The sequence below is a fragment of the Protopterus annectens genome, chromosome 10.part0 (genome assembly GCF_019279795.1).
Source record: "Protopterus annectens isolate FY-2018-M chromosome 10.part0, PAN1.0, whole genome shotgun sequence".
Classification (NCBI taxonomy): domain Eukaryota; kingdom Metazoa; phylum Chordata; order Ceratodontiformes; family Protopteridae; genus Protopterus; species Protopterus annectens.
The window spans coordinates 1,198,685,826-1,198,699,408 of NC_056744.1; the positions used below are offsets into that span (position 1 = coordinate 1,198,685,826).

Sequence of the window (13,583 nt, forward strand, 5' to 3'; positions counted from 1 at the left end):
CAGTAAGCCCATAACATGCTGTTGATATTTAAGCATATAAAACTGGCAGTTTAAAGCCCTGATTGCCAAGGTTGTAGATGTATAAACCTTCTTACCCCATCTATCCAGCGCCCTGGAATCTCTATCAGAAGGGGTAGGATTTTTTAGCTGTAGAAGCCTTAACACCCTTGGGATCCTGAGAAATAGTCTCAGGATCAGCAGCAGGATTTTTGAAAAGAAATTTGTGGGAGTCAGGAACCCTGTAATATCTGTCTGGCTAACTAGGAGCCGGAGGCAGGGAATCAGGAGCCATGCTTGATTCCGAGAACACATCATCAACAATGCCTAATACAGGAGGTATAGCCAAAGGCCTATGCTGAGGAAGGAGAAGGAAACCCTAAGCCTCTTTTTTGATTCAGAGAAGTCCAGACTCTCCCAGTGAAAATTTTCCCTTAAAGTATGCGAAGTCTCCCCCAAAAGAGTAATCCTCAGGAGGAGATGCAGATGGGATGGATTCCTCTACATCAGAATCCTCATAAGGTGGAACAGAAAATTCCCGATCAGAAAAGGAATCAGAAGAAATGGAAACCTGATCTGAAGATTCATAATCAGTGCCTTGTCTAGGCCTCTTAGCAAAGGGGGGGGGGGGGGGTTGGGAACCCCTGATCAAGGTAATTAAATCCTCAGCCATTTTGATAATTTGTTTCTTAGCCATAGGGGCCTGAGCACGTGGCTCATGCGTCATTTGTATAGACAAAGAAGTTGTTTTTGACCTTGTTTTTGTTGATGGCATCTGTTTAATATAAAAATGTTGAGGCCTGAAAACACCCTCAGAAGCTGGTGCCTGCACAGCAGCTCTGGACCCATCCAAGGGAGAGACATCCGCGGGTTCAATATTTTGCGAATCTCGCAGTATACCGGACTCCGAATGGGTCTCAGTAGAGGCCTGCAACTCAAAAGTAGTGGGTATCAGGGGCTGCGAAAGCGCCTCACTTGAGTACTGGCGAACCGGCGACTGGCTTAGGAGAAGATTCGTCGCCAGTTTTGGACCTCGACGGTCTGTTTCTGTCTTTTTCCTTGCATTTTTTTGTGAACTCCGGCAGTCGGACTGCTAACAGACGACATTTCAGGGTAGTTAAATCTTGAACCAAAATATTTTGAGGCAAAAATATACTGACGCTTAATAGTGCGTTGGTTAACTTTAGCACAAAACTGACAGCAAGGCACGTTGTGATCAGGGCCTAGACAAGGAATACAGTACAAATGAAAATCCTTATAAGGTATTTGCTTCCCACAAGTAATGCAATTAACTTTTACTGACATCAGTAAGGAGCAAGAAAAAGTTTCCCCAATGGGGTACTTAGCTTTAGTTTAAAGACTTCGGTTCTGAAACTTGAAAATGAAAATTTCAGGAGTCGGCAAATGGCACTTGCGAACTGCTTCTGCTTCGGGCACCACGCAGGAAGAAAGACTGATTAAAATGGTGTCGGCTGCATGTTTTATACCCCTGACAACCTGACGTCATGGAAGAGGAGACAGCAACCAACGAAGGACCCAAGACTTTGTTGTTCAGGCCGACTGAGGGCAACCTGCCAGCAGATTACCCAAATGTAATGACTGGAACAGTGAAACACGAAGAACATCATAAACATTCTGCTTCCAGAAGACTAAACAGGCACTTGCCTTTCGGTCCTTTTTGCAATGTCTCATGGAACAGAACTGTTTAAGCTGTCTCTGTTTAGAATGGAGAAAGATAAATCTATCTGGGGAATTCTCCACTAGTGAACTATCTGCAGGAAGACCTCCCAGTACAGTATCAACTTCTGAGGGACTACAATCACAACACTGTTTAAAACCAGTCATCCCTTTACTTTTTGAGCCATGTTGACTAGCAAAAAATATCAGCTCACAGAAACACACACACACACACACACACACACACACACACACACACACACACACACACACACACACACACACACTGGAAAGAAGCAAGAAAGAGTGGGGAAAAAGCTATCAACAATGGTAAGCTAGAACTACCAAGAGATAGGGCATAAAGGGTTAGAGCTACCAATGATGGTAGAACAGATACCACAAGGTAAAAAGGTAAACAGCACACTCACTCACAAAATAAAAATAGAAACATATGACTACAAATGTGTTTCTTAACAGAGAAAAACTACCATCAATGGTAGGGAAGAACAATGAAGTGTAAAGGGAGAGGGATAGCAAAAGCAAACAAAGTGAAAATGTTAACTGGGTAGGTAGAAAAGATTTAACTAAGTTTCGAATAAAAAAAAATGAAAATACACTTAGTTCAAGAGACAGTTTGGCAGTAGAAGAGCAGCAAATGAGATCTGAGGTAATCTAGAGAGGGGCATTCTGGGAAGGGACTTAGCTCGAGAGTTTTCTCGCGAGCTGTTATAACGGTCGTGCCAGTTCAGACAGTCGGAACAGAGTCCCATACATCAAGGATAAATGAAGATGGTCTAGTCCAGATACAGATTTGCTGTATCCAAGACTGTATGTAAGCTTCTGAGCTCCCAAGCCTTTCTGTATTGAAGGGAACCCTTCTAGCTTATCAGTGGGAGTGGTAAGCACTAGGTAGCCTTATCTACCACAAGTGGAGTGGTTTCTAGCCCAGAAATTGTAGTTTATTGGCTGTTTGGGCAGTTTTTCCATCTCTCGTAACTTTCTGGTTTAAAAGCCTGCGTTTATGCTCGTTTCCTACCTTTCCTGTAACTAGTCTAGTTCAGCTACAGACTTGCTGTATTCAGGACTAAGTGTAAGCTTCTGAGCGGTGCCAAAGTCTGTTCTTCAATTTTTCCCTTGGATCTACTAGTTCTCTTCTCTCCTGCACATTTACTAGCTTATTAGTCTAGCACTTTACCGGACTTCTTGTAGCAATTATTGTAGCACACAAAAGTGCTACCAGCACTAAATGTTCTACAAGGAAACAGATCCAGTACTTAGTATTAATGCCCACCCCTCCAGGCATGTCTAAAGGTCAGTTCCCTGTGCTTTCTCCTGTTAACCTGGTGAACTTGGGCATCCTGAGGCAATGTAGCAACTGCTTCATGTACACAGGAAACCCTCTAATCTTACCTCGCAGCACTCAGACTTGTGAGAGATGCACTTGTATAACCAAACCGGAAGCCACGCACTTTCTAGCCAAGACTGGAATAACTGGTTAAGAGGAGAAGGTCAACACTTGCACCACACCATATGGAAGACATAGCCCTCCAGAACACACACCAGCACTGCCTTCACATAAAAACAGAAACCACATACCCACCTTCGTGAAGGCTCTCAATAAAAATCTACCTAAACAGCAGAAACCTCCAAGACTGAAACGCACTCGACCACCACAACACAACACTAATCACGAGACACATAACTCTATTAAACATTGTGCCACTCAACCAAAGCCTCTAAGGCAAAACAGCATGCCCAACACACTAGTCATAGTTGACTCGATAGTGAGGCACACTGATGTCCCACTCACTAGGTTGAATAAGGAGAAAGTAACAGTCAGTTGCCTGTCAGGTCCCAGGATCCGCCACATAACGCATGCACTCAGGTCCCTCAACAACAGACAGAAATATAACTAAGTCATTGTAAATATGGGTGTGAATGACTTGAGAAGTACCTCCCTGGACTACATGAAAAGAGACATGGAAGAGCTCTCAGATTATGTAGCCCAGGCGGGGTATGACCCTAGCCCTGAGCAGCATACTACCAGAATGACACCACAGTACAACCAGAAAATGATTTATTTCAACAACTGGCTAAGTTTCTGGTGTCATTCTAAGTGGATCCAGTATCTGTCTGCCTGGGATGACATGATTGACAGACCTTGATGCTTTGCCAGAGATGGCCTGCATCTGTCACCCTTGGGCTTCCGGATACTGGCCAAGGCTCTTGTCACCCCTACAGCGCCTTTTTTAGGTGGTTTTCCAAAGACCAAATTACCACTGTAACAGCTACAAACAAATGCAATCTGAGGGTCATGCTGCTCAATGCTAGAAGTCTAAATCTCAAAATGCACTCGCTCAAAGCACTCCTTAAAATGAAGAACATTAACATTTGTTCTGTAACAGAGACCTGGTTCAAGGCAGCAGAAAGCACTGCTACACTACCAGGCTAGAAGTCTTTCCACACCTATCGGCCCCAGAACTTGGACCGAAGCTCCAAAGGAGGTGGTGTTTCCATATTCATAAAGTATGCGCACACCTCCATACTGGTAGCCCAACATAACGCATCAGAGGTACTTCAGTTCCAGCTAACATTGGGTAAGACAGCGATTCAGGTCTTAGCCTGCTATAGGACCCCAACCATGTCCCAAGATTCACACTCCATGTTCCTAAGCAAACTAGAGAATATTAGGGTCCAACCTAACACATTCATACTAGGTGGCTTCAACTACCGCTCCATTAACTGGGAAAACTACTCATGTAACAATACACATGCCCGTTTCCTGGAGTTCATTAATTCCAATGCCCTAGACCATCTCTTTCTTACCTTCACTACAGGTAGCAACATCCTTGACCTGGTCATTACTAACATGGGCGACTGTTCTACACCAATAGTCATCTCCTCCCTGGTTAGATCCGACCACAAACTAATCACCTTGGAAATCCACATCCCTCCCACCCACCCCCCGCAAAGGTAACCACCATGAAAAACTTCTCCAAAGCTAACTTTGGGCTCCTAAAAACAGCAGTGGCTAACTTCACTGCATCCATGCAAATGGAGAATAGCTGCATGACCACCGAATCATACACCAATGCACTGTACGAACACGTACGCAAATGCATGGATCTTGCCATACCCAACAGAACCAAGATGCTCTCCTCCACAGAAAGGAAACCGATCTGGTGGTTCCCTGCCATAAACAAACTCTACAACAGAAGGAGTAAACTGATGCGGAATAAGATATGATGAAGTCCCAAGACTGGAAAAACTCCCTTATCAGCCTCAACAAAAAGTTGAGATCCCTCATCAAATCCTCTAAAGCTAGCTATGAATACAGAATTGCAGCAGATAGTAAAGACAACCACAAGGCCTTCTATAGTTATGTAAAGAATCTCCACGGCAATACCCAGACTTGCTCTGAGCTACTGCACAATGGTACCTCCTATACCAAGCCAACAGATATTGCCAGTATACTGGCCGACAGATTCAGTGCCAACTTTACCCCACTATCCTCCCCCAAAGTACCAATCACAATACCAGAAGATTGCCAGGCACCCAGTTTTCCTGCTGCACAGGTTAAAACAGCACTGTCCAAGGCCAAGAATACAACTTCTGTGGGACCTGACAATATCCCTGGCTGTGCTCTACATGAACTACAGAGTGAAGTGGCAGCTCACATGTGTGCCCTGTTCAATCACACCCTCACCTCAGGCTTTGTCCCTACTGAATGGCACACTGCTACAATCATCCCTCTCCACAAAGGAGGAGTGACTGCAGACCCTGGGAACTATTCCCCCGTTAGCCTGAAGAGTCTGATATGCAAAGCTATGGAATGCATAATCATGGACCTAATAAACAAGAATATAGGGAATCTCCAAACTCTGGATCCCACACAGTTTGGTTTTGTGAAGAGCAGATCATGCCTGCTCAACTTGGTTGGCTTCTTTGAGTCAGTCACCAGAGCTGTGGATGAAGGTAAGGTGGTTCATACAGCCTACCTTGATCTGGCCAAGGCCTTTGATACCATTCCCTATTCAGGAATCATAGAAAAACTCACTAATCTAGGCATCAACCCCTATATCATTAGGTAGGTTGCAAACTGGCTCACAGATAGAACCCACAGTGTGAAAGTAGTTGACTCCAAGTCAGACTGCTGACTAGTCAAGAGTGGAGTCCCACAAAGTTCAGTCCTGGGTCCACTCCTGTTTGGTATCTACTTCTCTGAAGTCCAGGCCAACAAGAAGGGATTCTAGCTGACAAAGTTCGTAGACGATTGCAAGTTGGAAGCTATTATTAACTCCCTAAGTGATGCTGACATCCTACAGAATGGCCTCACTGAGACCAATGACTGGTGTCAGAACCATGGCCTTAAGCTCAATGCCAAAAAATGTGTCATCATCCCCTTTGGGAAAAACCCGATTGCCATGAAATTACCAGATGGTTTGTACTCCACTGAACACAGAAGGCGTTATAAGAGATCTGGGAACACAGGTTGACAGCAACCTCTCTTTTGATCACCACATTGCCAATGTGGTCAGAAAGTCCTTCTATGTGGCACATCTCATTACTAAGGGTTTTGCATCCAGGAAGAAAAAGCTCATTGTCTCCCTCTACTCTTCCCTCATTAGGCCAGTCATGGAGTACAATGCCCCATTTGGCATGTACCTCACAAGACACCTGCAACAACTGGAGAGATAGCAAAAGTATTTATTTATTTTACATTTGTTAACCGGGGGTGTCTGACTGAGCCGAAAAGGCCCTTTTTTAGCAGAGACCTGGGGAGAAAAACACCACATAGAAAAATTACAGATACATTTATTTATTTAGACATGATCAGTATACACACAAATTACAAAAGTTATGTATTTACAGTGGTATGCAGCACATCAACAGTTACAGTGGAGAGAACAAACAAAATAATATTAATTTAAAAATAAAGGTAATCAATAGATTTGTGGTGTACAGCTGAAATTTGAAACATAGGTAGAATACATACACAGTACACAGGTACAGTACATACATTGAAGATTAGCCAGTGTTTGTGAGTAAGACTGAAAACTATTATCAAGTACTCTAGGTTTAGTATGTGTACCTTATCTGCATTCACTAGCCTGGGGAGCAATCATGGCACTGCCAAATTTGCTTGAGATGTTGCCTGATGAGGTCTTTAAAGGAGGCTTTGGATGATGTGTTTTGAATGCTAGTGGGGACAGAGTTCCATTTTTTAGCCATTGAACTACTATATAGTGCATCTCCAAAGCTATTGCAGCTGTTGGTGACTTCTAGTAGTAGTTTGCTTGATGATCTAAGAGGCCTTTTGGCTGAGTGATGATGTACTAGGTTTTTGAGGGCAGGACACTTATTGGGGCGGTAATACATCAAATGATACAGGCAGAGCTGATTGTAGGTTAGGAGGTTGGGCAGTTCAAGCCAGTGGAGCTGTCTCAGAGCAGTACAGTTCTATATGAGCAATTTGCAGCAAAGCGGGCAATTCTGTTATAGCAGCCTTCCATTTTGCTTAGTTCAGTTTTGTTGAGATAGTCAGAATGGGAGATGCATAGAGTAGGGTGGATAGAAGTTGGGGACGAGCAATGGCTGATCTTGTGTTGTTGGTAAGAAATGGTTTGATACGGTAGAGTGATCCCAGTTTGGCATGTACTTTTTTAATAGTTAAGTTGAGATGACTATCAAATTTTAGGTGAGAGTCTATGGTTATTCCCAATAGCTTAGCCTGTGACACTGGAGCGATTGGAGTAGCATTTGTGGAGTAGACCGTGAAATGACCCTTAGTGTTTTTGTTAGAACTGGTTACAATCATAAGTTGAGTTTTCTTTGGATTGAGGATAAGTTGGGCTTTGGTAAGGTAGTTTTCAAGATCAGAGAATGCTAGTTGAGTTGTTTGCAGGAGGGTGGGAATGTTTTGTAGCACAGATTAAGGTAGTGTCATCTGCATACTGAATGATAGATGTATGTTCTGTGGAGGTATGGAGGTCATTTGTGAAGATTGTGAATAGTAGTGGTCCTAAGATAGAACCCTGTGGGACTCCTACAATTATGGGCAGCTGAGGAGAGAGAGAATTTTCCCATTTCACAGCTTGCTTCCTGTCAGTTAAGTAGCTTTGGAACCAGGTAAGAGTGGAATTTGACAGGTGATATTGGTTTAGTCTATTTAGCAGGATTTGTTGTGAGACTGTGTCAAATGCTTTGGACATATCCAAAAAAAAAAAAGAATCGACACCTGCAGGCCTTCATTTTTGAGACGGTTTACTGTGTCTGTGAAGCAGAGGAGAGCTGTAGTGGTACTATGGGCAGATCTGAAACCATGCTGAGTAGGTGACAGGATGTTGCTGTCTAGGAGATATTTTAGCATCTGGGTATGGATGCATTTTTCTAGGATTTTGGCCAGGGGGGAGAGTAAAGCAATGGGTATGTAGTTATTAAGTTCAGTGGAGGTCCCACCTTTATGTATGGGTGTAACATAGGATATTTTCCAGAGTTTGGGCACATACAATTGATCTGTTTATGAGAGTGGAGATTGGGATAGCAATAGCATCTGCTGTGAGTTTCAAGAAATAGCTGGGAGTAGGTCGGCTGCTGTTGATGAGGATTTAGTTTGGAGAGCATGCTTTTGATTGAAGTGGTGGAAACTGTTTTAAGGGTAAAGCTTGTATTAGTGTTGTTTTGAGGGTAAAGCTTGTATTAGTATTACTTGTGTTGTGGGGGGGGGGCAGTGCAGAAATGTTTTGCTGAAATATGCTACAGCCTGGTCAAGTGGGAGGGTTTTTAGGGGGGGTCCAGTCACAGTTACAAAGTATTGAGGACCTCAGGACAGGATTTTTTTTGTGTTTCTAGTGGATATATTGTTAGTAGGTTTGCATATGCTGGTTCTCCTACGTATAAAGTATATTATGCTGTGGTCACTTAAGGTGTCTGGGGGACTGCCTGCGTGAGGATACAATGTGGGGTTGTTGGTTAGGACCCAGTCAAGGATGGATTCCCTTTTAGATTTTTATCAGATCTAGTTGGAATTTGGACAAGCTGCTAGTAGCCATGGAGATTTATTAGATTACTTGGTGGTTCTGACATGCAGGTGACCCAATCTAGGTTGAAATCCCCCAGAATAAGGGTTTCTTGTGAGTAGTACCTCACAAAGAGGATCCTAGGCCTTAAACACTTGCCCTATATGGACACACTCAAAAAACTCCAACTTACAAAGCCATGTCTGACCCAGCTCTGTTAGAAATGCTACATCTAAAGAAATCCCAATTTCTCTGCACCACACACTCCAGAGACCTCAACCTCATTACCACAATCAACAGAACGTACTGGAGGGACAAGTTCATAAACCAGAGACTGCCCATGCTACGGAATAGACTTCCCATACATGTCAAGCCGAGCACCTCGCTTGACCCTCTTCAAGGAAATCTTTGATGAGTGGATGGGAAATAGAAAATTCTCCCCGGGGATAACTCCAGTGATTCTACTTGACAGAGGCACTGGGAACTAATGTCGGGGGTGGCACGATGCCAGGGTAATCCTATGGCTAGGCTTGTAAATGCCCCAGGGCCATTAGCCTAGTAAACACCTATGAATCTATGAACCTATGAACATCAAATACAAAATTATTTAAAGCAGATTTTTCCTCACAAGAAGAAACTGCAGATAAAATATTCTTCTTACTTTCACAATTAGTCTGAACAAATTTTAACATACAAGCATAATAATTCAAAATTCTGAAAAACAGCTGCAGAAATGTAGACTTTTTCCCAAACCTATTAATAATTTTCCTATCCTTGTCAGCAACAGTAGGACTGGAACTAGGTGCTTAGCAACAGTGGGATCAACTAGAGCTATAGCTGGTGGGTCAGGATTAGAAATAGAGTATAAAAATTTAAAAGACTGAGGAACTTTATACGTCCTATTTGTCTTTTTAGAGATAAGTGGCTGACTATCAGAAAAATTGCTGGTAGTAATACATACATACATCCACTGAAGTAATAAACACATCCCTCTAAAGCAGACAAAACAGGAGGAATGGGTATAGGATCTAGAAAATCCTTCTGTAACAACTCATAGTATTTTCTGATGGAGAGAGAAACCTCAGTGTTCTCCCACTGAAAACACAGGCATATTCTATCAATAGCTTCAAAGAAAAAGAAAACTCCACAGGGAGAATTAAAAACTCAGCTCTCCTCAGAGTCTGAATCAGAAATCTGAGAAAAATTCCAGTATCCATCCTAGCATCTTCCTGTTCAGATTCAGCATCTTGAATCTCTTCAGGAAAAGATGTATCCCTCTTTCTTTTGCCAGAAACTACTTTACAAGAGGGGTTAAGAGCCTGAATTAAACCCTGAGCAACACCCAGTAAACTGTTCTATCCAAAGAAATTTGAGGAGTAGATACAAACTTGGTTTTTGGTTTACTTTTGACAGGGAAATCAGGCCAACTGTGTTACTAATGGGAATAGCAGCATTCCCAGGGATGGGTACAGCATTCCGACAACAGGGAAACCTCCCTGTTTCCTCTCCTAGCTGACAAGTGTGTTTCTCCCTTGCCAACTGAGAGAATCCCAACAGCCGCAGCAGACATGGCTAACCCCCTGTCCATAGTGGCTACAGGTGCTACACCGCAGGGATCCTACACCACAGGGATCCAGGTTAAAAGATGAATGGTCTGAGGTACAACAAATGGCCACAGTACAGTTACCCACCTCTGACAGAGGCAAAATGCTAGCTTCCAGTAGCTGCAAAGGCTGTCTGCTTAATTCTTTTTTCTTTTTGTTGCTGGAAGGCGGACTGACCATGGAACTGGTAGTATGTTTCGCAGTCAAGCAAAAATGGTGCCTCTTTGGTGAGGACAAGCAGCAAATGTCTGTAAAATCCACCAGTCTACAAAAGTTACCTTTCTATCAGAAAAATACAGTAAATAGCACTTTAAAACACTATGCCAGCTCCACATAAGTAAAATAAACAACATTTCTACAGAAAAAAAATGTATTCAGTTACTTTATACTACTGTCAAACTGACAGGAAAAAGGAGTGCTCCATCTGAAAAAAATGTTACAGTCTCTTGATAGTCCATTAAAACACAATACTGCTATCTTTAATCCTGAAGAAGAAAGTGATACAACAGCAACAAAAACAAGAAAATGGATTTTTCCCCCAAAGACAATGTATCTGTCCAGCAAAAGTACAGCACAAGATGACTGTCTATCTTCGTAAGCCTTAGGTGAGTATACTCTTCTGTGGCAGTAAAGCTCTGGAGGGCCTGGCGCCCAAACTTGTCTTTTAGTCAGCTCAGCTTGAGCTCCCTGACCAGTTTGGGCATGTGGAAGGTACCCTGAGCCTTTGGAAGCTGGCCGCCTATTATATCCTTGGCAGGATATAACCCAGACTGCAATTGCTACTGCAGCAACTTATTAGTCAGGCAACACACATTCAAGTTCCTAAGGAATGTCATTTGCTCATACGGGAAGCAAAACTTGAATAAATCTTGTTTGTTGACATGTCACTGATGGTCACATAGGAGTTAACAGATTAAAAAAAAAAGACACCCAAGAAATAACTTGGCAACTCAGAAAATTATGTCTTTACATAATTTAGTAATATTTTGGGCAAAATTTACTAGGTCTATAATACTCCCATATGGCAAAATGAAACAAAACTAAATATTTAAGATGCTAGCGATAGTCCTTTTTATTTTAATTTTATATTCAAATAACATCATTATCTTGTTAGTCATTTGCATTGCGACTGAATAGTAAAATCAGGTGCCATGCACTGGTTTCAAGGAACAAACTTTGTACCTTTTGGAAAGGAATTTCCAGCTATGACACTTAGCAAATCTTAATATTGTAAAATAAATGCAGTTAGAGAATACCTTCCGGAACTGGACATTTAAACAAAAACACACACACAGACACACACACACACAGACACACGCGTGCACACACACACACACACACACACACACACACACACACACACACACACGCACACACGCACACACGCACACACGCACACAACTTTTTTAACTGCCATTTACTTACCGGATGGAGATTAAATGTTGCAGTCAAACTTGCCTTGTAGTGCTATAAAAATAAAAAAATTAAAAAAAAAAAAGTATAAGGAATTAATTACATGCAAACATTAATAGTGTAATTGTAAATGCAAGGAGTGATAAAAAAGTGATAAATGGAATCACACCTGGAAAGCACAAAAGCAAAGTCAGCAAACAAAACTGATTAAAATATTACTTTTAAGGGAACTACTAACTTGATAACTTGGGTTAAAGTACTTAGGGGCTAAATTTAAGGAAACACAAAGCCACTGCTTATTAAACACTGTGCATTTCAGACTAGACAGACTGAGAAAGCACAGTTAAAATAAGAGTACAATCAGTTCAGGAATACTGTATTTATTTTAAAATGGTGCCTTAATCTGCTGCAGCTAGCTCTTCAGCAGTTACATCATCATCTCCATACTACTTCAATTCCTTTTCTCTCTTTTCGTCTCTAACTGCTATCAGAAAACTGTACATTTTCTTAGCAAACATCAATTTAATTGGCACAATAAATTAATTGGTAAATTATTAAGCAGCAAAACCTCTAACAAAGAAAGATAGTACAGTTGTGCAATATCTTACCATAACATTAGGAGCCCTTTAATTTACTGTTGCAGAATTCTTAACCTTAGGGATTTCCTGCCAAAGACAGCCCAGCATTCGGCCAGTATACCAAAGCTTTTAGATCTTGTATATGCCATACATCAAATATGCTCCTCATATAGGACACAGGGCATAAATCTGACATATAGACACAGATATCCATAATTGAATTGCCCCAGTAGAGAATAGTCTCCATAAGACAAAGGACGCTATGCAACCCTAGAAGAATATGCAGACGGTAAAGGGAAGACCCTTGCCCAGCACGGTAACCCAGTCAAAGCCCAAAAGAAAAAAAAAGGGGAATGGAGGGAGGGGCAGAATACAGCAACAGTGAATAGAACATCTACTGTTATGGTATGATGTCCTTCTATATCACTGTTGCAGTATTTTTAACCTTGGAGAGAGTAAAAAAGCTCAAGAAAAGGAGTAGGACGTGGAAGGCTGTGATCAGACCTCAACAAACCCATGCGGGATGTCCCTAAAAACCATATCCAATTTATAATGCCTAGTAAAGGTATGCACTAAAGACCAGGTAGCAGCTTCAAGAATAGAATTGGTATCCAAACCCATGAAAAAAGTACCAGAAGAGGCAACAGCCCTAGTGGAATGAGGTGTAATGGAAGAAGAGAGATACTTTCAATGAAAAGAATAAAGAAGGGAATAGCCTTAGATATCCAGGAGGAGGTGGTCTGCTTAGAAAAAAATAAACCCAATGTCCTGGGACGAAAAGAAAATCTGGTCAGACTTGTGAATGACCTTAGTTTTTTCAAAATAATATTGGAGCACTCTATGCAAATCCAAGGTATGCAGGACCATCTTACTAGCAGACTGAGAAGAAGGAAAAACGGAAGGGAGGTGTACTGTCTGATTCAAGGACAACTCATTAACAATCCTGAGCATAAAAGAAGGATTAGTATGAAGATGGCTATAAGGGCCTGAAGCTCAGAAACCCTCCAAGCGGAAGTAAGAGAAAACAATAAGCCAGTCTTCCAGGTACAGTGTTGCAAAGAATCTGAAACTGCAATCTCAACTGACAACTATGTATTCAGCACAGGCAAAGGGCATTCAAACTGATGATCAATGATGGCATTCAGACTAGCAGCAAAGAAGTTCTGGGTATCTGCATCCATACGTCACCTTTATGCCCTAAATCCTGTACGAGGAGCATATGTGTGACATATTGTACATACAAGATCTAAAGGCTTCTGCATACTGGCTGGATGTTGGGCTATCCTTTGTAGTAG

The 13,583-nt window shown here is 42.1% G+C and overlaps 1 protein-coding gene across 7 annotated transcripts in view; it reads right to left on the reverse strand.

The window, feature by feature from the left end:
- POMGNT1 (protein O-linked mannose N-acetylglucosaminyltransferase 1 (beta 1,2-)) overlaps window positions 1-13,583 on the reverse strand; it is a 1,898,302-nt gene that overhangs the window by 1,090,945 nt on the left and 793,774 nt on the right. For all 7 annotated transcript variants that reach the window (XM_044085953.1, XM_044085951.1, XM_044085948.1 and 4 more), the window contains one exon: window positions 11,723-11,764. In XM_044085953.1, the coding sequence (XP_043941888.1) occupies window positions 11,723-11,764 (42 nt within the window). The remainder of the gene's footprint in view (window positions 1-11,722; window positions 11,765-13,583) is intronic.